Here is a 24,775-nt window from a genome sequence, read left to right as displayed (position 1 = left end):
TTTTTAAAGCGCCACAAAGTTTCTGCAGCGCTGTACAGGGTATATACAAAGTAACAGTAAAACATGATCGACTGTATCAATGGTAAAGTAACTGAGCTGACATATAGATGTGTCCTCCTTTAGCTATCCATCCAGGCAGACAGTTGCATGACTTTTTGGTGATAGGCTAGACATTTCATCATAAGGTATCACAAGTACAGTGCAATATTGTTCTATCAAACAACAACTTATGACTGGATCGGAATCCCAGCAAGGGATTTAAAATAGGAGGGTTAGGTTTAGGGAGCGGTAAGAGGGTTAGGGCACCCCTGGGGAGAGGTTAGGGTTAGGCATTAGGGGGGGAGGTTAGGCATAGGCAAACGCAGGGGGGGGTTTCCATCTGCCTGGAAAACCCACTCCCCAGCACACACCATGACCACAATAGTAATATAATACAATGTTACTAGTGCTGCATGTTCTTCTTAGTATCACAAATGAAATTATTAGCAACACCTGTGGATCTTTTAAAATGTGTCAGCCAGTAATAAATATACCTGTGCACCAACTAGGAGATGTTGAAAACATGCACTGTTAGGGGTGCACTGCTATAGACCATCAATAGGTTTAATTATTAATACTGTATAATAATACACTATCCAGTGCATAAGGAGACCAATATGTACATATATGTCCAGGGCAGTGCTAGGTTCTTCTGCTGCTCCCACAGACTCCCGGACTTGCTCCAATGCTCTGGAATGGTGCCCACATCTGAAAAAAAACTTCTGCTCAGACAGGATGGCCCTACTGCCGTATGTAATGGCTTACTGTGATTGCTGGTCCTGTATATGCTGGAATTATGCAACACAATATACTTTGTAGGATGCATATTAAAGCTGGATAAGTGCTATTTATACCCACTTCATGGACTGGCCACACTCACTCTAAAATCATGTATTTGGAAACTCCCCTCTAGAAATCCTGCGTTTGCCACTGTTAGGGTTAGGCACCACTAAGGGAGGGTTGGGGGGGGGGGCAGGGGAGGGTTAGGGTACTTACCTGCCCCTGTCGGGATCTTCATCCTGTCAGGCATCTGCTGTTGGGATTTGAACAGACGGCAGTATTTCAATACCATTCCGCTTGTGACACCTTATCACAAGTTATCTCCGGACCTAAGGACACATCTGTATCTTTGGAACAACATAGAACAATAAACCGACAAACTAGGTGGGACGCGGATAGAGACAAGGGTTGGGAAACTTGCTGTATCTTGACAGGCTACTAGAGGTGAGTCACTGGAAGGGGAAAGCCGTTCAGCACTCAATTAATTAATAAAGGGTGAGCAGACAGAGTCACTGAAAAGAACTAGGAGACAAGAGAAAATAAGCACTGGAAGCAAGGAAGATGAGAAAGGAGGTCCATGCCCACAACAGCTTACCCGTGAGAAGGAGTGAACTGTTGGAGAGTGAATTTGGGCTCATAGTACAGGGGGAGGAGAGAAGAGAGTGGATGCTTAGGAGGAAAGCTGGTAGGCTTCAAAGAAAAGTGGAGTTTTGAGTGAACAGTTGTAGCTGTCGATACTCGCAGGCCATGGGGTGAGTTCGAGAGGAGGGGGGCAGAATGATTTATTGCTTTGTAAGTGAGGGTTAGAAGATTTAACTGGACTCTGTGGGTGATGTGAGCCAGTGAAGTAAGTTGCAGGGGGAGAGGCCAAGCAGAGGTGGCAATGAAAATAGCAATAACAGGGAACAAAGAGGGTAGCAATAAAGCATGAAAGGGGGAAATAAGCATGGGAACACATGGCTTTATATATACTTATATCTTGACTTTTCTCATGTTTCATTAGAATCGCTCACTGCATATCTCATATCTCTCATCACTACTGTCAATGCCCCCTGTGTTATATTATTGCCATTCCTCAATTTCCTTTCTCATGTCTCATTGCCCCCTAACCCTTTGATGCCGATTGCCCCTGCTAATACTGCATAACCGTCCTTGTACATTGCCTCCTTCTCATTGCCATCCAATTACCCTTTCTCCCACCACACACATCCCAAGACACAAATCTTGCAGGGCTGTTCTGGCACTGCTCCCTTGCAGCCTCTAGTCCTATGCTGCTTAGAGAGGAAGCATGGTTGAATGACACACAGGAATGTCAGCCCCTCCACTCAGCATTTTGAGGCATCAATCTAATTTCAGTGTTGCTGTCTTATTATAAAAGCAGCTCCCTGCTGCTGACTTCTGAATCCGAGGAATCTGTGCTGCAGCCAGATTACACTCTTGTGTGCAAAGTAAGAAGTGAAATTTAAGGAGTAATTATGGACAACAGGCACCCCCCCTAAGTGCACACCTAAGCCTGTATTCCCATATTTGGCAGAAATATTGGGTTGCACCCATTTTTCTCACTATGATTAAGACTCTTGATAAATCCAAGTATGTCCAAAAGGACAGGGATAATGCCTATAAAGGTGACATTTTAGGGCCTGCCTAGTTTAATATCTTTTAGCAACAAGAAGTTAATAGATGGACTGAAAAGGTTCTTTGTTGAGTGTTGGGCTGAGCTTTTCCGGCTGGGCCCCTTCAGGGCATCACCAGTTAACACTTATATTCACAATTATATCACTTTATTTGCTTGTTTTTTTTATATTTTCACACATTTTTGTAACACCCTCAACACTGAGTAGCTGCCTTCACAGACCTGATATCCTGTAACACTCCATTGCTACTTTTCATCAGTGTGATATGCCCTGGGGGGGCTGGTTTGGGGGTGTCCTGGGACTTCCCCGGCAAGAGGTGACCTGTACTTTGGTGGGCAGGCCCATATTTTTGGCCAAATATATGCTAACAACCTCTTATATGATATTTAATTGTAATATATATTTACATTTTGTAAAGATTGCATAGTGCATCTGCATCTGTTGCTTCTATGTGTAGTACTATACATTACAGAAAGATCGCACCTCTCATTACACACAGTTAGGGTGTGCAGTCTACAGCCACTCCCCTTGTATATTCCATTGTTGAAGATAAATCAAGGTTGTCAAACAAGAGCATATTAGAATAGAGAACGTTATTTTTATGTCAAAGATTCTCAACGATGAACTCTCCACTCGCCAAAGAGTAGAAACGCCGTTCCAGATATAAAACCTTTCCCTTAGTGACATCAAACAAGTGCTAGTAGAAAGATGATAGGGGCATTAGTGCTGGTGGGGTGTTTCAGCATTAAGTTTCAGTCTGTAAGTGATATAAAGTAGGGGTTATAAGGCAGACAAGGTTTCTCATGTTGGTGTTGACCGGTAAGAATAATTGGAAATTATTTGACCAATCACATCTTTTTAATAGTATTTGTTGTCTATGGTATTAGTTCACTTGTATGTCATTAGGGACTCTATAAAGTCTCTAATAATATTTTTTCATACAGCCGAACTCTGATGACTTGTTTGGGTCAAACCTTTTTCCATCAAACTCTGGAACAAATCTTGGACCAGTCTCGTCAGTAGCCGTTCCATCCCCGCCAAGCTCACTACAGCCTAATCCTCTGGATCTCTACAATCCTGCCAGCCTTTATGGTGTTCCAAATATAAGAGGTCCTGGTAAGTGAAGATAATGGATTTGTATTATGGGGCTGAGTTGGCCACAGTTTCGCAGCAAACCGCTGGTGTAAAATTAATTCACTAGAAACAGCTGTAATTTTGTGCATATACAGAGATGTTATTGTAAAAAAAAAACATATACAGTTATTGCAAGGGAAATAAGTAGGTTATTTTCTGTTAAGCATACTGTATATTTTTCCTTTTACACATCCAGCATTTCTCCAATCTCTTTCGATCTGACATTCTCATCTGTGTAACCAATTTTACTGAACAGCCCAGTGGGAAAAGAGAATGGTTCTGCAGATCCAATATGGCGGCCCTCTCAAAGACTTCATATTTAATGAATACAGATTGGAGTTTATAATGCCACTCGCCCTGCCAAGTAATCATCTGGCCTACTGCTCATGGATATAACAAAACCTACGTAGATCAAAGGGCCTTATTCAGAGTCACATGCAGCGTCGATGCTCACGTACTGCACATCGGTTACACAGAGTATGCACATAGGCGCTGCTGCAATCTAGATGGACTGTATCAGAAATTTTGTGGGCGTTCCTTGGCGGTGATTGGCTACAAATGTACACATAAAAAGGTCCGTTCAGCGGACGTGTTACGGGAGCGTCGCTGGCGTGTCAATTCAAGCGTTTGCGTGCCCATACATACAGGCATAGGAGACCATAGAGACTGCACTTGCCGTAAGGCTGGTGCAAATTCGAAGGTGCGACCAATGAGGGTGTAAAAGGATGCGCCAATCAGTGTTACAGCCTGTGCGGACGCTGAAAGTGGGCATCTCAGTCCTTGCACATCCGGCCGCACAAATGTGCACAAGGGAAGGAGTTTGTAGCGACTTTTGCATAAAGTCGCCAATGGGCGACCGCCAATTTACACTGCTGCTTGCGCTTCTGCGCCCACCTCTGAATTAGGCCCAATTTGTCTTAATGCCTGACGCAGATGTGAAACGATTAAAATAGATTTAAAAAAGTTGCCAGATTTTTTTTAAAAGTAATTATCGGTCTACAATATATTTTTATAATATTGTGAATGACTTCAATGCTATTTTCTAATGCAGGTCCTCTGCCACAGAATTCATCTCAGACTCAGCAATGGAATCCACAGCCGCTTGTTTATAATCAACCAGCAGCCACGCTTCCTAACCCAATAATGGGCGCCCAGACTACTTTCAATCAACCAAGCGTTCTTTCAGCCCCACCAGCAATGGTATCCTGGACTCAGCCGCCTAACGCTGGAGGTTTTCCACCTCTACAAAACCTGACGTTGTGGAACCAGCCAGTAAGTGCCCAGCCTCACGCATGGCCTCAACAACCAAGCAACCCATTCCAAATGAACATGCTTCCACCTAGGCCAACGACATTACCTTCTGGATTAGTTCAATTGGGTCCAGCGTTAGCAAGCCCTCCTCAGATACCACCCAGACCAGCCCCACTGGAGGAGTCACCTAAGAAAGAAATTAATGCTTTTACTGCTCTAGATCCACTGGGAGAGAAGGAAAGGAAGAATGTCAAAGATATGTTCAAAGACTATCAGCTGGCTAAGCCACCGGCCGTTCCTGCAAGAAGAGGAGAACAGCAGAACAACTCTATGAGCACGTCTGGAGCCTTTACCAATTATTTTAACAGTAAAGTTGGAATTCCCCAAGAAAGTGTGGACCACGATGACTATGAAATTAGTCAACTCTCTTCTAAAATTAATGGTAATATGTTATGTTGTTTCTAGGTTCTTGGTTTTCAGAATTGTCCTCAAGAATCTTGCTTTTAATGTATGGAAGCGCGAAAAAAACAATACATCTGGCCAATACATTTTGATTTGGTACATAGAACAAAACGCCCACTGCCTTTTCTGCTAAATCGTGCGAGATGTTTGTTTTGTTGACCCCATAGAGCGTGGGTGAAACACCTCGTATGCTTTGGCAACCAGCGTCCATTTAATATAAATTGTAATTGTGCCCAATGCAGTGTGTTGTTTCAGAAAATTATAGTGTAAAAAGGTAAAATTTATCTAAAGGTAGGGCTGCATGGCCAGCAATGAGGCAACTACAGTGCACAAATGGCAAGTTGCTCCTTTAATATTCACTAGCATCTCCTTAAAAGAGACACTAAACCCGGGCGTCTCTACCTGATAATATAGCATGTATTTATGTCACACTTCCTACTCTCCCGCAAGTCTGGGGGACTGATGAGGTTTCCTACGGACACCCTCCCACATTGTACCCACTTCCTTGAGACATGGGCAAGATGGGGGGTTGTGATACATTTCCCCATCTTCCCAAACCGGTGATTTATGACATTAGTATTATTATTATCATTTATTTATATGGAACCACAAGTGTTCCACAGCGCCTTACAAAGTACATAAACAAATTGTTGACAAGCGACTTACAGAACAATACAATACAGGACATGGATAATATACATTGCTACATTAGTGACCATATCACCCAGATAAGCAACAGAGCATAAGCAAACAAGTGTTAGGTGCCCTACTGGTGAGTAAGAAGTAGATGAAAGTAAAGTAGGGAGAAGCACAAGAGAGTTGAGGGCCCTGCTCGTAAGAGCTTACATTCTAAAATGTATGGATGCAACCGTACCTGTCACGTCACTGGTGCGCTACGAGGATCGCGTTACGCTTTTAAGGGATAGTGTTGGAGGGCGACATAGCTTTCTAAAAGTCCTAAGTATAATCCAAGGGGATCCCCATTATGGCATGACCACACACCCTTTTTGCAGAGCCACGCGCACAGCTTGTCCTGCCATTTAGCTGGGCAGTTTTGAAAGATATCTGATTCTCCCTTAACCGACCCAGGATGCATAATTTAAGAGAGTTTTTAAATGTTGACACTAATATCCCTAGGTTTATAGACAGGTATTGCAGGCCGTCTGTGGAACAGTGGTTTGCAAAGCTACATCTCTCGGGAACATCAGTAAGTTGCACTTAATGTCCTTGACATCCGAAACAAATAAATTTTTTATGTTTCTTATTATAAGACAAAATGCAAATGTGCAATGTAACCCTAATCCAGTGGTTCCAAAACTCGGTCCGCCACGCCAGTGGCGTAAGTTCATCCCAGACGCCCGGAGGCAAGTTATCATTTAGTGTGCCCCTATCCCCCATATTTACAGCCCTAAGTGGGGTGAATATATTGTGGGTGATGGAGGAGGTGCCCCTTCAGTGCTGGCGCCTGGCGGCAGGCGCCTCCATTGTCTCCCATGCTTCTGCCCCTGCTCCACACACCCTAACAGTCCAGACTGTCCATGGCTGAGCACAGATGGTTAAATCAAACTGATATACTAATTAAGTCACCTGTGCCCAAGCATGGTTATCCTTAAAACCTGGACCGTTAGGGTACCTTGAGGACCAAGTTGAGAAATCTCTGCCCTATACTCTTCTTGTTGGTTAGATACGCTCTTTAGAAGAGTGCATTTAACTGGTATCTTTTACTAGCTTTTGTGTCCTAGTGGTTTCAAACCTCTGATATTGGTGACTCTATAGTCAGGAGTAAGAAGTACCAGTTAGATACACTATTGTAGAGAGTGCATCTTTCCTATGACTACTTATTTGCAATAAGTCTTTTTCCATTAAACTGGTTCATCCAATGAATATTTGTGTGATATGCTTGCTTGATAGAACCACCAAAGCCGGCACCACGAGCACAGTCACTGCCAGTATCCAAACCTATGGACGGGCTGTTTGAAAACCCATTTGGATTAGACTCATTTGGTGCTTCCATGAAAACCTCTGTAAGTAGCTCATGTTTAAAGCCATCGTCTCCAGGTTTTTCCCCTTTTACTGCAATTTCATTGAATTGATATCAAATGGCTTTTCTTTTTTTTTTTGCAAATTATATTCCCCCGTGTCACTTGCTTAGTTTCAAAAAATACTCTCAGCAGAGCATATCTGAAAGTGCCTGCTATGGAAAAAATGTCTTTCTTCTAGAACACAGGTTCTCAAACTCCTCAGGATCCCAAACAGTGCATGTTTTCCAGGTCTCCTCACAGAATCACAGGTGAAATAATTAGCTCCACCTGTGGATCTTTTAAAATGTGTCAGTGAGTAATGATTACACCTGTGCACCTGGGTGGTGACCTGTGTGGGGTCCTGAGGACTGAGTTTGAGAACCACTGTTCTCAAAAAAAGCTATTAGAGGCACATGTGGTCACACAGTGATTTCAATGGGAAACACATGAGAATTCTATATGCTTAGCAATCTTTCGCTCCTATGCATATTTCAGTTGAACTACTGTAAAGTGCTATTGTGTGACACTGACCTGATGTTGAATGTTAAATATCACTTCATCAGGTTTTTCACAGCTTCGGAATGTAGATGGATTTCAAAAGCGATTGTGGCAACTCTGTTGCATTGTGTATTAAGGGCTACCCAAGCATGTTATCCTATATGAGTACTCCATAGGTGCATCCATTCGTTCCAAATCACTCAAGCAAAGGAGCATTCAACCTCCAAGTCATTACTGATCTTGGTGGAGGAAAACGGGACAATGGCAGGTGAGGTACAGGTGGACGGAGGGAAAAGTAGAAGTATATTCAGTGCTCCACAGGTCACCCCCTTCATTTTTATCATGTGTTCATTGATGACATCACACATTCAAGCAGAGATGGTGGAACTGCCACCTAAAACAAAGTGTCTTGTGCCTTTATAAGCAGGGGGGGGTCTCTTCAGGCACCCTGCAAGCTGGAAAAGGATGCCCTGGGCAGTGTTGGTTTTTGCATGCCCCTAGTTACGTCCCTCGCTGTTACCATTACAGCAGCGCCAGAGTTCTTACTATGAGCTGCACATGCACTATGGGCCTACTGTATGTACTAAGAATCGCGCGGAAGTGACGTGATTCTTTTTTACATGTACATCGCAGCAGGGATAATAATTTTTTACATGAGTATCCCTGCTATGTACTAAATGTAACTCGCAGGGGCAGCGGTAGTGATAACCACTGTCCCTGCCAGTTATATCCCGGGGGGAATCAGAGTGGTCTTTCCTAATTTTGAAGGACTCCTCCTGGGATGCATACTCTGCGCATGCGCACGGAGGCTCCGGGAGAGGGATTATAAAATGTATTTTCGGAGTTTGGGGTCAGGCTGCAGTCCCCATTGATAATACAGCAGCGGTAGTTAGCCTTTTGCAGGAGATTTCTGTCAAATCTCCTGCATGGAGCTGTTGTTACATAGCGGGGATACATAAAATGATGGCGTTTCTGCAAAATGTTATGAAAAACCAGCTTGATAAATAGGCCCCATAGCACCAGTGCATCACCGGAAATATGGCAACTGCACCCACCCAGTCAGATTAGATGTCGATGAAAATAAGGTACCTGCGGCCACACTGTCAGATTGGTTTATATATCGGTATGTGCTCCGGTGTCCCCCCTACCTGAATCCGTGTCTGGACCTGATAGTCTCACCTGTTGTGAGTACAGGACATAGGGCCTTATTCATTTATTATACACTAATGCAAACACATTAGCTAATTTTGCTGCTTAGCAATTGCTAAAATATGCTAATACATCAACCGGCGGAATTTGCATTGAGAGGACCACCGGAGCCCTCGCAGCTGCCCACGACTCTGTACACAAACGCAGCATTGTACGCAGATCCTGAAAACATCGACTCCTCTAGGGAGTCAGTTGGATCCCTTCCAGGAGGACATTACAAATAGAAACCCATAGGCTTCTATTGGGCAGCGCCATCTAAAGATGGCGTTGCCCAACGCACCCAAGCCTCTCAATGTATCGCATTCCGGGGCTTGGTACATATGAGGAATGCGGTCAATCCCTCCGGCATTTTCAGGGGTTTGACGGCATTACTGAAATTAGCGCATCCTGTCCTATATGATAAATAGTGTTTCTGGTGCAGAGAAACCTTATAATCGCTTCTTTGTTTTCATTTACTGACTCTGAGTTCATGGGTCATTTGGCAGCTCCATTGGAAAAACGATCTGTTTGCCGACTGTCTAAGGTTAAAGTACAGATTCTGTACAGAGTGGCTGAAATATATGCCGTTAATAAATCACAAAAATGAACTATGTGGTGGTTCTTGAAAGCAGACTATACGAGTTTTAGCTTGCCTTGCTCCCGTATGTAATCTGCTATCCACGACTGGTGGAATAGTACTTGTTAATAGTACTTGTTAAATATCTTTTTTTAAGACATTTTATTGTGAAAGTGGCAAACCCTGTGTCAGGTGCCTGGAATAAGTATCCATTTATTATATCACTATAACTGTGCAGTGCATATACAAGCCATCAGATGTACCCCCATCCTGCCTGGATCATAGTTACACAATTGTACACACAGGTTTGCACAAGGTAAAGCTTCTGTCCATATCAGCAAGGTAATCTCATGTTTACAGCTGACAAAACTGTTCTTGCATAATAACTTTACGAGAGAAGAGACAAAAAAAGATAAGGTTGCTGTTGGTTTATACCATGGAATTATGTACAAACTACCAGGGGCGTCTTAAGAGAGGAGGGGGCCCGTGTGCGCCTCGATGTTTGTCTAGTGCGCATGCGCACGAGGGAGCCGGCTCCTTCGTGCGCATGCGTGAGACCCGCTACGATCAACAGCGCCGGTCGTAGCAGGGTCTCCTTCCAAAGGGGGCGAGCTGTCGATGTTGATTGACAGCTCACCCCATTTGGAAGGTGGGCCGGGGGGGTGGCAGCCCAAACGGAGGCATTCCCATGGGAACGCCTACCGTTTGGGGGAGGCCCCACTGACATCACTAGTGATGTCAGTGGAGAGCTTCCGGCTCTGACAGAGCCAGAAGCTCTCCGGGGCTTACGACAAGTGAGACCCTATCCTAGGGTCTCATCGTAAGCCCCGAGATGGTCGCGATTGTTAATGACCATCGCGACCATCATCCTAGCGGTCATTAGAGCTGTGGGTGTTAACCCACAGCCTAACGACCAAAACAGAGGCGGCCGGTCAGGGTGCAAGTGGCCGCCCAGTTTCTGAGCGACCGCTTGCATCCTCCGACCGCCTCTGAATGAGGGCCATAGAGTGTAAGCTCTGCTGGGGCAGGGACTGATGTGAATGGCCAAATATTCTCTGTAAAGCGCTGCGGAATATGTGTGCGCTATGTATATAACTGGTAATAATAATAATAGACCTATCTCGGTGACAGGTCTGCTCAGTGTTGGACTGGAGTATAAACAACATAGTGGGGAAATCAGGTACTGCAAAGCAGCGAACATTCTAGTCCTTAACGGGCTGAGGTGGAGGAGGGTTAGTTTTGATTGTGGAGGTTGGAGTTGCCCAACAAAAATGTTTCACTGATTTTCACTTTTGCATGCACTCTGACAGAGGTGACTGTATGGACTTAGGAGTCACATCATAACCAACCACTATGTTAGCCTGGCTGCCACATTGGTTAGTTTTTAAACTCATGCTGAATACACTTACAACAACTCTTTTAAGTGCACCAACACTCAGGCCTTAACATGGCTGTGCTTATTAATAATCCTCTGGATTCCAGTGGCACCAGACCTCTTGTATTAACCTTGATTGTGCTTGCTTACAACTTTCTGGCTTCCAAGCATACCAAATCTTTGGTATTGATCCATACCTTTTGATAAAACCTGGGCTTCTGCGGCCTCCAGTGGTTGGGATCAATTGATGAAAACAAGAACACATACAAATAATTTGCCAAGTACATTTCATAATAATCTGGCCCTATATGATGGATTCAGCTGGGGCTACTGTTGCACCAACAGATCTAGCATTGGTGCAAACAAACATTCCCAGGCAGAGTTGATGGTTATTCTTGCAACAATAAAAATATTTTTCACATATTATTACATATACTCCCAAATATAGACATAATTATATATTTCACTATTGAAGAGGTTTATTTTATAAATAACCTTTTTTAATGTGAATTCTGCTTGTTTATGAGATCTATTCTCCTGGAATTTATACATTTTACACAAATCTGTACAATACCTCTGTTACTAAAGTATTCAGAGAGACATCACAAATTACTTATCTAATGCTGGGTATACACCCTAAAGATTTTCTGTCCAACCATCCAACTAGCTGATTGGTTGGAATGAAAATCTGGTAACATATGGGAATAACTGGTGATCAGCAATTTGCTCCTAAATGCCAGAAAACAGATGAAAATGGCCGACAGACAAGTTTGTTAAATGTTTGATCTAAACAATATGTTCAAACAACAGTTTTTGTCAATTTTCCGGCGTTTGGGAGCAAATTGCTGATTGTCAGTTACTCCCATACGTTACCAGATTTTCATTCCAACCAATCTACTAGTTGGATGGTTGGACAGAAAATCTTTACGTGTGTGTGCAGCTTTAGATGTTGTTCTATGATTATTATTATTATTCTTTATTTATATGGGGCCACAAATGTTCTGCAACGCCTTACAAAGTACATAAACAAATGAGCACACAAGAAAACAGTACAAAACAATGCAGGACAAGGACATGGTTCATAAACATTGCTGCATAACACAAGCAGCAGGGCGTCAGCAACCAAGTGTTACTGTAGGTGCCGTTGTGGGGAGTTATGAGTAAATGATAATATACTGTAAGTAAGGGAAGGAGAAGCACATGAGAGAATTCTAAAAGGGAGAGGCAGACAGACAGGGGTGACACAGATGGGGTAGATAGTGAAAGCAGGCGTGCCAATGCGTGCCGAGGCGAGCCTCCACCTCTCAGCCAATGAGCGGTTCCCCTATTGACTTCAATGGTGGGAATGCACTTTAGTAACCTCACGGTTTATTTATTTTCTCATTGCTTTCTGCGACATATGCGTAGTTTGCAGATATCCACAAGATCCATCCGCATTTGGTCTTGTATCTGACTCAGAATTAATCCACTTGTGGGTGCCTGAATTAAGACACCTAATTCACATACTAATTTACCATTAATCATGGGTGTGGTATGTTAGGGCGACAGTTAGCATGTTGACATGCATTAGGTCAACATGAGAATGTCGACATGCTTAGTATTGTGTCGATGTTCATCATGTCTACACAGGTGACATGTCGACATGATAGAATGTCAACCTAACGTCCCTGGTGATCCAGCTGTTACTTTCCTGGTCCCGGCGGCAGCGTTGTCTCTTTTCAGGTCCCAGTAAATGATCTTAAACGTTGGTGTTCCAGTAAGTATACTTACCCTATCCCTAATCCCTACCTCTAACTCTCCCTATAGTGCCTAACCCTAACCTTTCAACCTTAACCCTCCAGGAGGCACCTAACCTTTCCCCCGCAGCCTTAACCCTAACTGTCTGCATTGTGAGAATATCGACATTTCAGGTCCATGGAAAGAGTTTTCTATGGATTTTACTGCTGAGTTGCCACCTTTGCAGGACTTTAAAACCAGTTGAGTGGCTGTGTATCATTTTACTAACATGGCACTATTGTTTTACCCCTGAAGAAATTGTCAGTACCTCAGACAGCTCAATTTATAGATTACACGGCTATCCACAATCCATTATGTCAGATACAGAGACACGGCTAATAGCATGACTTCGGAAGATGTTTGTGTCTGCATATCATCTGCAATTGAACGGCCAAATAGAAAGGGCTGACCAGTGTTATGAGCACTAGGTAAGAGTTTATATTGGATTTCAGCTAGATGATTGGGTGCAATCAAGCTCCAATGGGAAATTTGCATACTCCAGCTTTCTGTAGTTCAACGCATCCATTCTTTGAAATCTATAGGTATCATTCTGAAATTGCTGTAGTACAACTGAAAACTTTTATCAACTAAACCTTGTGACTTAGGGGTCAATCCTATTAGGTGCGAATGGCGAGGTGCGAGTTGCTATTTTCACCTTGAATTTGCATAGCGAATTCATGTTGCAATCCAATTAGCAACTCGCACTGTATCAGTCAGACTGAATTCGCAACTCTCCACTCGCACCTCCCTGAGGGTGAGAGATGGAAAGGAAAATCTTTATTTTAAGGTTAAAATGTCGGGACACTGTGCTGAACCCATTGGACACCCCCCCCCCCATAATGACTAATTAGGCAATTGGAAGTTTCCAATTAGCTTAATTAGTCCAATAATTACATGGCATTTTTGGGGGTTAAAAAAAATTGTCCTCAAATTACCCCAAAATCAACTTTTTCGTAAGTTTAGGCACCCCAAATTTTATTAAAATAATTTTTAGTTGAAAAATAATTGTTTTTATACATTTTTTTACATTTTTCAAGGTGCTCTCAAAGTACCCCCAAATCACCCTTTTTCCTTCTTTTTTTTGCATTTTTCGTTTAATTCGTTTGACAATAAACGAAAAAAGTTAGTTTTTTAGCATTTTTTTGCATTTCTATACGGTCCTGCTAACGAAATTATACATTTTGGGGGCTCCAGGATGATCTCCCCACATTTTCATGCATTTCTCTCAAATCTCATTTGGCAGCCAATTCGCACCCCTCCACTGCGAGTAGTGTGAATAGGCATTTTTAATTGGATGGGAGAATTCTCTGGAGTGCGCTTCAATGCGAAGTCTGCGAGTTTCAGGAAACAAACTTACTACTCGCAATTCGCACCTGGTTGGATTGACCCCTTAGTGGCAGACACGTTCTGATTTTCTACAAGGAATCTCAATATAGTCCAATAGAATTTTGTTTTCTCCTAATGACTCTTTAAACATCTAGGAGCAAGGATCGTTTTAAGGGGTCTATTTCCTAAGGCTTGGATGGAGGTAAGGTGAACGGAAATAATGTACCAGCCAATCAGCTCCTAACTGCCATCTCACAAGCTGTGTCAGTTGGGAGCTGATTGGCTGGCACCTTATCACTTTTCACTCTGTCTCCTAACACTGCTTAGTAACTAGACCCCTATATATCTGTTTACTTTCTCTCCATCCAAGGCTTAGTAAATAGACCCCTAAAACTTTGGGATTTCCTAAGCACCATTTGTGCTTGATCTGGAAAAAAGGGATTTTGCATTTCCTCTGAATTCCGAGGTGCTTACCCTGAAGTATGTGATTTCAGTCAGGCCTTCAGGAGAGTGATATCAAGAAAGTTAACCGGCAACAAATAAACTCCCCCCCCCCCCCAATAAAAAGACCATTTTGTGTGTCCCCGTCCAGACAGAACTGGAATGTATTGGCCTTGTCACCGGCAGACTTCACTTCAACTTTTACACAGTCTCCTGTAACTGTATTATAGTGACTATGATCCTATACAGTGTCTTACTGTTTCCTTTGTATCCACACCTATCACCTATTAATGTTTGCATTGCTTCATTTAAAAGCCAAAATAAAGTTGTTAAAAAATAGTAGTTGGACAATTCCCTCCAGCTGCAATTGTGTAAGGTCATCAGCCAGCCAAAATTCAAATAGGGGAGCCACACCAACTGCCAGTGAGTCCCGGCCAGCTATGTTTGGCAGCATTTGGGGTGGCAGTTGGTGTGGCTCCCCTGTTTGAATTTTGGTGGCCACACAAGTGCAATTTGAGCAACAGAGTGGATCACTCCTGATCATAATGGCAGACCGTTGCCCATTGTGTGACTTCAGTTTCAAAATTTGCCCCACATTGAATTAAATTGAATCCAGTTTGACAATAAATCATCTTGGATCCAAAGTGTCAGGGTGCTGTAATTGAGGGGAGCATTTGCTACCAGATTCACATTACAACTTGGCTAGACCTAATGCTTAATTCTGTGTGATATGGACAATGGGCCGGGAGATCCAATAACTGGCTGCAAACGTCTATGGCCAGCAATCCAAAATACCCTTTGGTATAGGAATACTTTCTATTTTAGGCTTTGACCTTCCTAACTGACATTTTTAAGCTCTTATTGCAAAATCTAATATACTTTTTTTTTGTTTACAGAATTCCACGGCACAGCAAATAACATCTTCTGATCCATTTGGGGATACATTTGGAAATCCATTTGCTTAGGAATGTGTCTTTTGTTTTTGTTGTAAGTACTTTCCATGTAAAATAGTGTCAGTAATATGATGCTTTTTTATTCTAACCGTAACACAAGGTGATTGAAGATCTTTAGTATTGGATTTCACACCGTTCCAGTGGTTCCTGCTGCTTCTTCCTTCCCACATCACAGCAGAGAGGCAGGGTTTCCCCAATCCCAACACAACAATTGACAGTAAATAAAATAATGCTCACTTTATTTAGCTGGAACTTTTCAACAGTCCTGGATCTTCCCATTCATATAACTAGCAATAATATATTACACTGTAAAATATATTTTTATACTTAGTATTTAATACTAAGTCAGGTTGTGCAGGTTCGGGGACCAGGGAGGTTGCCGGCAGTGTTGTTAAGGACATTGAGCACACCATTGCCGAGGACACACTACACGATATTGCTCATGGAGCGAATCGTGTAGTGGATAATCGCCTTAACTGTCGCTGACCATACCCCCTGACACTGGTCATGTGACAAGCTCCTGACCTCTTCAGCAGCTGCAGAGGCTGCTCAGAGTTTTATAGTCTGCACTTAGTGAGGTATTCCATAACAATATAGATTTAAAGAAACAAAACAAAAGCATTGTTATACCATGATGTGATTTTAAGTTTCTCTAAGTAAGAGTAACTTTTCTGACACCACCTGCTTAAAACCCAAAAAGTCAGAAGGATCTTGAGGCCCCGCTTTCATGGTCTGCATTCATGCTGAAAATCAAGATCAATCTAGCTTTCGCTAAAAGGGGTAAAGGTGGTCACAAATTGTTCAAATGTTAAAGGACCTAATGATTGTTAATTTTTAGCACCAATTTTGAGGCCCACTTTAGTGGACAACTCGCAGATTTTAGTTGCATTCTGCAAATCAGTAGAACAGATCAAGAAGCGATTGGAACTGTCAACTTTTCATAGAAGGCATCTCCAGTGGTTTACCATGTAGGGCCATGGGAGGTTTTGCCCAAAGTAGCCAGGAAACTGAAGTCCTCCTATAAGACATGTACAGATGTGTCCTCATACATTCTTGCTGCAGACCCTCTCGGCACACCAGGTCCCGTGCTACTTTGGTCACAATGCAATCCGACTAGGGCCTGATTTAGATGTGGACGCAAATGACATCGGAGCCGCTGAGATCTCTCATGGATATGCCATTGTGAAGCTATGCTAATAGCTCACCCATGGTCCAGTGCTTAGAGACACATCCGCCGATCACGCACAAATCTGGAAACATCGAACGCAGATCAAGCGGCCATCAACATTTTAGTAAGTCGCAGACATAGTGGGTTACAGACACGCAGAGGGCTCTCCTGCTGCGAGCAAGGACGAAGTGGCTAGTTTATGGACTCTCAGAAAACAGTCCGACAAGCCTGCAGTTTTCTAACCACAGCCCAGTTACGGCCCCCCTAATGCCAACACTCACTTTGCAAGTGAATCCTCTGTGTGAGCGTAATTGCAATTCAATAAACGCGCATGTGCAATCCAGCTTACACGCACGCGCCATGGCAAACAATCGCTCAATCTGTAAATATCGGTATTGCGTTCACATCTGAATCAGCCCTAGGACGCACAGGAGACTGCACTATTTAATTTGCAACACTTGTATATCTGTTTGTGACTGAGTTTCTGAATCTATATATGAAGTGCTATGAATGCAGCAGTTGCGTCTTTTTTTCCCCGCCAAGTTCCGTTGTGCTTTGTATACTGACTCAGTCGCACACAGATATATAGGAGTCGCATATCAAATGAATCAGCGCAGTCTCCTGATGTGTCCTAGTGCATCGACACTAACAGAGTCACACGGTACCTGGCGGGATCAGAGTCGCACGGTATTCTGACCTGTCGGGATTCTGACCGCCGGGATTCTGAATGCCAGGATGCCATCTACATTCCGTTGCATGAGGGTTTACCGTGTGGGGAAAATGGGGAATAATTAAATAGCGTTGGGCGTGGAACCCAGTGCTTTTCCCCACGCAGTAAACCCTGTGCAAAATTGAATATGACCCATAGTGTATGATATTAAATACGTCATCTGTTTCTTTTTGTTATAGCCTTGGGCCGAGCAAGAATCATCAGAAGTAAATGAAAACTCCAGAGGGCATCATTTCATCCGCTTGCCTTTTCTCTATGACAATGATCGAGATGTTTGTACCAATTTCACCAATATTTCTGTGTAGTTTATTTTTTCTACTTTTCACAGTCTCATAATAAGATGCAACTGATCTACTTTGCGTAGGACACCCGGAAAACTCCCTCTGCACATTGCATCTCCCTCATTAAATATTCCTCACCTTTAATCCAAAACTCACTGTCCTTTTATCTCATCATTCCTTTCTATCTCTACATATCCGTTCTTCATTCCCTAAAATAGCCCATGTCACTTATCAGACCGCTCCCTTCTTTCCACCCTTCTGGCAAACTCTAGGCCTGATTCAGAGCCAGACGCTCTTTGAGAGCGCTCACTCTGAATCAGGGCGTCTGATTTTTAAAAGACGGCCTCCTGGCCGCTCGCATAGCTGTGGGTGACCACCCACAGCTTTAGCGAGCGGCCAGGTGATGGTCACGACCATCGGGGCTTGCGACGAGACCCTTGTGGTAGGGTCTCGTTCCCACAAGCCCTGGTGAGGTTTTGGCTCTAACAGAGCCAGAAACTCACCACTGACATCACTCGTGATGTCAGTGGGGCCGCCCCCAAAAGGCAGGCATTCCTTCGGGAACGCCTCCGTTTGGCCAGCCACCTCCCTGTCCGCCTCCAAAATGGGGCAAGCTGTCAATCACAATCGACGGCTGCCCCGCTTAGGTGCAAGACCCGTAGCGACGGAGCACCCGTCGCTGGCTGGGTCTCGCGCATGCCGGAGCCGGCTCTGGTGTGCGCAGTGGGGGACCATCGACCCGCTTGCGAGCGCTGAGCGCTCGCGATTGGGTCTGAATCAGGCTCTCAAATGTCTACAATAACTGCCACGCTTCTATAAGAAGAACACCTCTAGCGGGAGCACAGAAGAGGCTTTGCACAACCAGATGAGTGTATTTTGATGGTTAGGGAAGTTTAGTCCATAAGAGACAACACTATAAACTTATTAAGGAAAGCAAAGTTTGGAAAACAGCACTAGGTTTGCAAGACAGAATAAAGAAGAGAATTCTGAAACATGCATATTAACATTATAAAGACATGTACTATAGTTTAGTATGACTAAGCCTATGAGTTGTCTCTACTGTAACTCACCTTCTTGACTGAGCCTGTGAACAAATGCCTGACACTTTTGAATATAAAACAGTGATTTTGAAACTTATAGTGCGGTTAGTAGTCTAGAGCAGAATTACTCAAAGATTTCAACCATGTACAGTACCCGCTTATGAGAGTAAGGGGTCTATGTACTAAGCCTTGGAGAGAGAGAAAGTGAATGGAGATAAAGTACCAACCAACCAGCTCCTAACTGTTCAAACAGACTGTAGAGTGACAGGAACTGATTGGTTGGTACTTTATCTCTGTCCCCTTTAGCTCTCCCCAAGGCTTCGTGCATAGACTTCTAAATGTTTACCAAATTACCCCTATCATGTATAGATTTATCATAATTACCCCTCCTAAAACGTTCAAAGTAATTCCAAGGACCTCTACTAGTTTACCAAGTAACCCTTTATTTTTTTATATGTTTAAATTTATATCCCTTATATTTAGTTTTGAATATGTTTTATTCATTACTTGTATATTAAATTGCTATATGCATTTAGTTTAACTGATAGTAGAACCCCATTAGTATCTGATGTACCCTTGGGGGTACACGCACCTAGGCTGAGAAACCCTGGTCTAGAATAAAGACATAGGACTGATGAGCTGTGGAGATTTATGGTTCTCTCTGTTTAAATAAAACAAAAATCCTAAATAACCTAAATCCCTAAATAACATTACACATCTGTTGACATTCAGGGCCCGATTCAGACCCAGCCAAAAGGCTGTGTTGGCACGTAGCCGTCCGCAGTCAAAGTATGCAAATCCCGCGATCGCTAGCAAGACATTAGCATGCCCACTGTGTTTTGCCTTACGATCGCGGTATTTAATTAGACGCCCACCAACCTGACACAAGACGCCCACTTTCCCTTAGTAACATACGTCATCTCCAGGAAGTTTATTAAACAATCGGTAACATCGGCTGACATCGGACCCATACGCAGCACTTGTTGCTGACCATACCCTACCGTAAGCGCTGCGAGTGCTGCTGTGTTTAATTCAACCATGTGACATGTATGCTGAGGATGCGTATTAATTATGCACACCCCTGAAACGGTGTTCAGATGCACAGACACGCCTGCGTTCGCACCACCACACCCCTGTTACCATTGACCACCCCCTGTCACCACCCACAAACGGCACATCCTGTCACTAATGCTTGCGGAGCGTCTGAGTACTGGCTGCGAGCGTTTCCCGATCGCAGTGACTGGTTCGCACACTGCGTCTTATACGCATGCACGGATTGCAAAAATCGACAGGCTGCATGCGAACGCAGTCTTGCGACCGGGTCTGAATCGGGCCCTCGGTACAAAGCTGCATCTGTTCCCTCCTCTTGTTTCCCATGATTCCCGGAGACGATTAAAGATGATAGACACCTATGTTTGAATCTAACCGCGTCCCCATCTACCATGTGATAGGCTGATGGACTGCTCCATAATATTACTTTGGATGGGTAATTGGGTAATTATAACCTTGTATCTTGTTTTTTTTTTCTTCTAAATCTGGTGGAGTTATTTGTAAAACACCAGCCACATGTGGGGAGGCTCCAAACGTTACAATGAACACCATGAAGGACATTTTTAAAAAATTGCACTAAGAAAATAAAATATGCAGACAGAATTTGGCTGTAAGCATCGCCTACTGTATTTTTCTGTGGGACACTGTTAGACATGTAAATATGTCAGACTTGTGTGTACAGAAACCTCCCTCCTCGGTGGAGTGTCCACCTCTGGTTACTGCTATTTGCTCTTCATTTAAACCATAACAAAATTTGCAAGCAGACACTAACATAGGCCCCACTTATCGTTATCCCTGGACACCAGATTGTGGAGAAAACCAGGTTATGCTGAGTTACGTAATCCTAGCATCCTATATCACTCGTAACTAGATATGTGCGCTTTCATTTCCTGAAAACGGAGTCCCAGCTCGGGTCCGGCTTTTGGGGGGTCAGAGCAGGACCGAGTCCCGACTTGGGTTTGTTGTAAGTTCGGAATTCGGATTTAAAAAAGGAATCTCGGGTTTTGGTTTGCATTTAACCAGGTCCAAATGAGAGGACTTTATCAATTTTAAAGAAATACAAAACCGAATCTAAACCAAAACACTTGAGCGTGGTTTTGCCAAAACACGGGGGTCCGGGCACATCTCTACTCTTAACATACAACTTTGTGCTTGCTGTCTCCTTTAAACCATCCCCCCCTCCCAGCCCACAGTAAGTGCATATAACACACAAGCTATTACAACCCTTGATACAACCACCATTCTGACCAGTTTTTCCCCATAACAGGAAGTGTGGAAAGAGCTCATAAACTTATACTTTCCATAAATGTTAAGTCAAGAACATTGAATCTCTGTCATTGATCTAATGTGACCCCTATATATAGCTGGTCAGAGCCATAACATATTGGGTTTATACATCCGGGCATATCTAGCTGTTAATGTAACCATGTCATTGTCTATTCATGAATTGGATAACAACTGTAGTTATTATATAAAATAGTGGGCCCCATTTACTAACGCAGGTAAACACCAGCGGCATTTTTCATTTAGTATCGCTGTGATACAAGCGAAAATACCACTGGTATTTATCAATACTTACCCCACCGGCGAGGTCCAGCGAAGTCCTCCTTGTCGGCGAGGTCCTCCGCTCACCTGCTGGCAGCCTAACGCTGCCAGCGACAGGCTCCTGTGTTAAATACGGAAAGGATGTCATAACCCCTTTAGCGAGCGCTAAAGGGATTATGCTTCGTTTATAAATGGGACCCATAGTCGCTAAGCCTACAGTATCTTTCAACAGTTCTTAGAGGCATCTTCCAACTTGTTGAAAATATGGTAAACGAAAAGGTTGAAACATTGAGAAGTTGAAGCTATAATATTTCTATGACCTCTATGCCTTGAGCTTTGCTTCTGCTGTATATTTTGTATCATGAAATGCCTTTTTAAATGAGTGATGTCACAAGTAGGTGTGGCCAGTTGGTTGAGTACAAGCTGACTGGCAGACGGATTTGGGGGAAGCCATAGATGGCTTTGACTCTCCAAATAAAAACAAACACACCAAAAAAGTTAAATGAGAACTCTCCAATGGTTTATATGTACATAGAGAAATATATATCTGCATTTCATTTTCCATTGGTCTGTCTACATATCGTCTGTTAAAGGGCAGACCAGTATGTACGTAAAGTGAAAAAGAAAAGAAAATGAACTTGAATTGAATTTGGACTGCTGAGGACGGAGAACTCTTTTCTCCAGAACGATTGCATTCAAAATACAATGTTCTATAACAGATATTAGGGTTTTTATTCCCAACACTGTGCAATATATCACCGATAAACCATTTGCTGACCACCTGACCTTTCTGGATTATAAAGGACTTTTATTCTGAGATACCTCCAGGATTGCGGGGAGCTGTTTTGTACGCATATGAGATTTTTAAACGGAAGGCCTGGATAATTGGTTTCACCATGACACCCATCTATGGGCACAGGATACTCTGGATTGATTCCAGGGGGACTTTAATTTCTACGACAACCAAAATCAATGAAGACAATTAGGGAATATGTTTAGTATGTTCTCTTTTTTTTTGTGTAGTTGATCTGGTATCCGATTGGAACCCAGCTGAAGAAACGTTTTTTGGTTCCTGATACAACTAATAATCTGGTGTTTCCATTATGAACTTGAACTAGTAAATGACAGATCAATAAAAAGAATAAAAATCCAATACAAACACTTTCTAAACTGGAAAACATGATGATTTTTAAAATGATTTGTCCAGCAGGTTCTATGTGATACTCTGCATATACCTATCCTATCAATGCACTTTTTATATTGTAAAAGAAAGTCTATGATGTTTTAATTGCCTTTTTTTTCTGTTAAACTGGATATATAATACAATTTGAAATCTTATGTTATTCTTTGACATGTTCTCATAAACTCAAATTGTGTTCCTTATATAATGTATTAAAAGATCATTGAATATGCTGTTATGTTTTTATGTCACTGTGGGACAAATAAGGAAGATCGCTGAGTGGAAATGTATATGTCTCACGCAAAAGGGCACGATTATCATGGCATCCGTTCATATTGGCACCTCCCGTGATTTATGGTGGTATCCTCCTCATCATATTCAGTTTGGCCATCTGGCAAATGCAAGAAGGGCCGGTCCGGCCGTCTGAAGGCCTGGCTGAGCAGCTCCTCCTTACAGTGCTCTGCTTGGCATGTTTAGACAGGATGTGATGCGAGGCCACGTCCCGTGACTTAGAGCCAAAGACGGGCTGGGACTGCTGAGCCACCCTGGCAGTTCTCCAGCATGCGCACCCGCAAAAGGAACGTGGCCTCGTCTCCCGGGGGTGTGCCGTGGGTCACGGTGGCCTGGCCTCGCAGCACGCCCATGTCTTTCAGTATCCCAGCTGAGCAGAGCGCCTGGAGGCGTAGCTGCTTGGCCAGGGTTTGACGCCGGACCGGCTCATCTGGCCATCGACCTGTCCGGCATTTGCAAGAAGTGCCACATGGGCAGTCCGGCCCTGCTTACAGCCCACCCCTGTGATGCATTGTCACTCCCTTTTTTCCCATTCATCCCTGCATCCTGTCCCCTTCACTTGCTACTCTGCTGGGGCTTCACACATTAAGAAGTCCACCAGAGTTTCCGGGAGAGTGGGTAAGTATGCTTCAAAGACCTGTAAAAAAAAATAGGATAAAAACTGAAGCACAAAGAACAAGGTCACACACAAAAACCTCACTATAGCTGGAAATCTCCAATATCAATACTAAATATTTACAATAAAAAATGCACCTTATATCTAAGCGTAACTTCCACCTCCCCAATTCCTCTGGTACCTGATGACCAGCAATCAGTGGTGTACAGTACACCACTGATTGCTGGTCATCAGGTACCAGAGGAATCTCTGTCATTGATCTAATTAGGGGGGGGCTGGAGGTGCACGTGCACCCGGCATCACTGATCTCCAGCCCGGCGCCGCAGGGAGACTCTAAGGCGGGCGCCCACTGAGATTTTATTACCAGCACGCGCCCAGCTCTTCTCTGCAGCGCCGCGCTAGCAGGAGGCTGGAGTTCTCTTCTGAACTCCAGCTTCTGGCTCTCTCCACAGGCACTATGGGAGAGATGTCATTACGTCTCTCCCATAGTTCCAAGCAGCAGCCGAGCGGACCCAACGGCGGCGGTCACAGGAGCGGGGTTTAAGGTAAGTATTTTTTTTCTTGTGTATGTGTAAGTGGCACTACGGGGGCATTACCAGGGGGACTACAGAAGCATTACCAGGGACCACTACAGGGGCATTACCAGGGGGCACTATGGGGGCATTACCAGAGTGCACTATGGTGGCATTATCAGGGGGCTGTACATGGGCATTATCAGGGGGCTCTAAAGGGCATTAGCAGGGGGCTGTACAGGGGCATTACTAGGGGGCACTACAGGGGAATTACTAAATGGGCATTACTAGGGGTATTACTACATGGGCACTACAGAGGCATTACTAGAGGGCGTTACTATATGGGGACTACAGGGGCATTACTATGGGGGCATTACCATATGGGCACTACAGGGGCATTACTATGGGAACATTAACATATGGCCACTAGTACAGGGGCATTACGTCAGCGGGCATTACTATAGGTGCACTACTGAAGGGGCATTACTATGGGGGCACTGCTGCGGGGGAATTACCAGGGGGAGGGGGGCGCCAAATTACTGTCTTGCCCCGGGTGACAAAAACACTAGTTTCGGCCCTGGTGTACTTCGCTTTCACATGGGGAGAAGGGTATGTGGAAATGTTGGAATATTGTGCCCTCACATCCCCATTTGTATGTTCTGTACGTTTCGGAAGCCAGTGGACGCAATGCCGACCACCAGCTTCCCAACTGCGTAATCCCGGCATCGGTAAAATGACAGGCGTCTAATTCTAGATGCCTGTCATTTTACCAACGCCGGGAGACCGGCGCCCGGCATCCCGATCGAAGGGATGCCGAGCGTGGACAGCCGTGGGGGGGGAGGGTTAGGTTTAGGGCTCCCGGGGGGGACTTAGGGTTAGGCCCCCTGGGAGGTTAGGGTCAGGCTAG

The 24,775-nt window shown here is 43.9% G+C and overlaps 1 protein-coding gene across 3 annotated transcripts in view; it reads left to right on the top strand.

Annotated features, from left to right (window-relative positions):
• Positions 1–22,664, top strand: part of DAB2 (DAB adaptor protein 2) — a 142,473-nt gene extending 119,809 nt beyond the window's left edge. For all 3 annotated transcript variants that reach the window (XM_088455240.1, XM_088455241.1, XM_088455239.1), the window contains exons 11-15: positions 3,398–3,569; positions 4,639–5,280; positions 7,212–7,324; positions 15,399–15,489; positions 17,533–22,664. In XM_088455240.1, the coding sequence (XP_088311366.1) occupies positions 3,398–3,569; positions 4,639–5,280; positions 7,212–7,324; positions 15,399–15,467 (996 nt within the window). In that variant the 3' untranslated portion in view covers positions 15,468–15,489; positions 17,533–22,664. The remainder of the gene's footprint in view (positions 1–3,397; positions 3,570–4,638; positions 5,281–7,211; positions 7,325–15,398; positions 15,490–17,532) is intronic.
• Positions 22,665–24,775: the final 2,111 nt, after the last annotated feature.

Source organism: Taudactylus pleione, unplaced genomic scaffold (assembly GCF_031769625.1).
Source record: "Taudactylus pleione unplaced genomic scaffold, aTauple2 ptg000647l, whole genome shotgun sequence".
Lineage (NCBI taxonomy): Eukaryota > Metazoa > Chordata > Amphibia > Anura > Myobatrachidae > Taudactylus > Taudactylus pleione.
The sequence above is the reverse complement of the archived record's forward strand: the minus strand, read 5'-3'. Positions and strand labels throughout refer to the sequence as shown.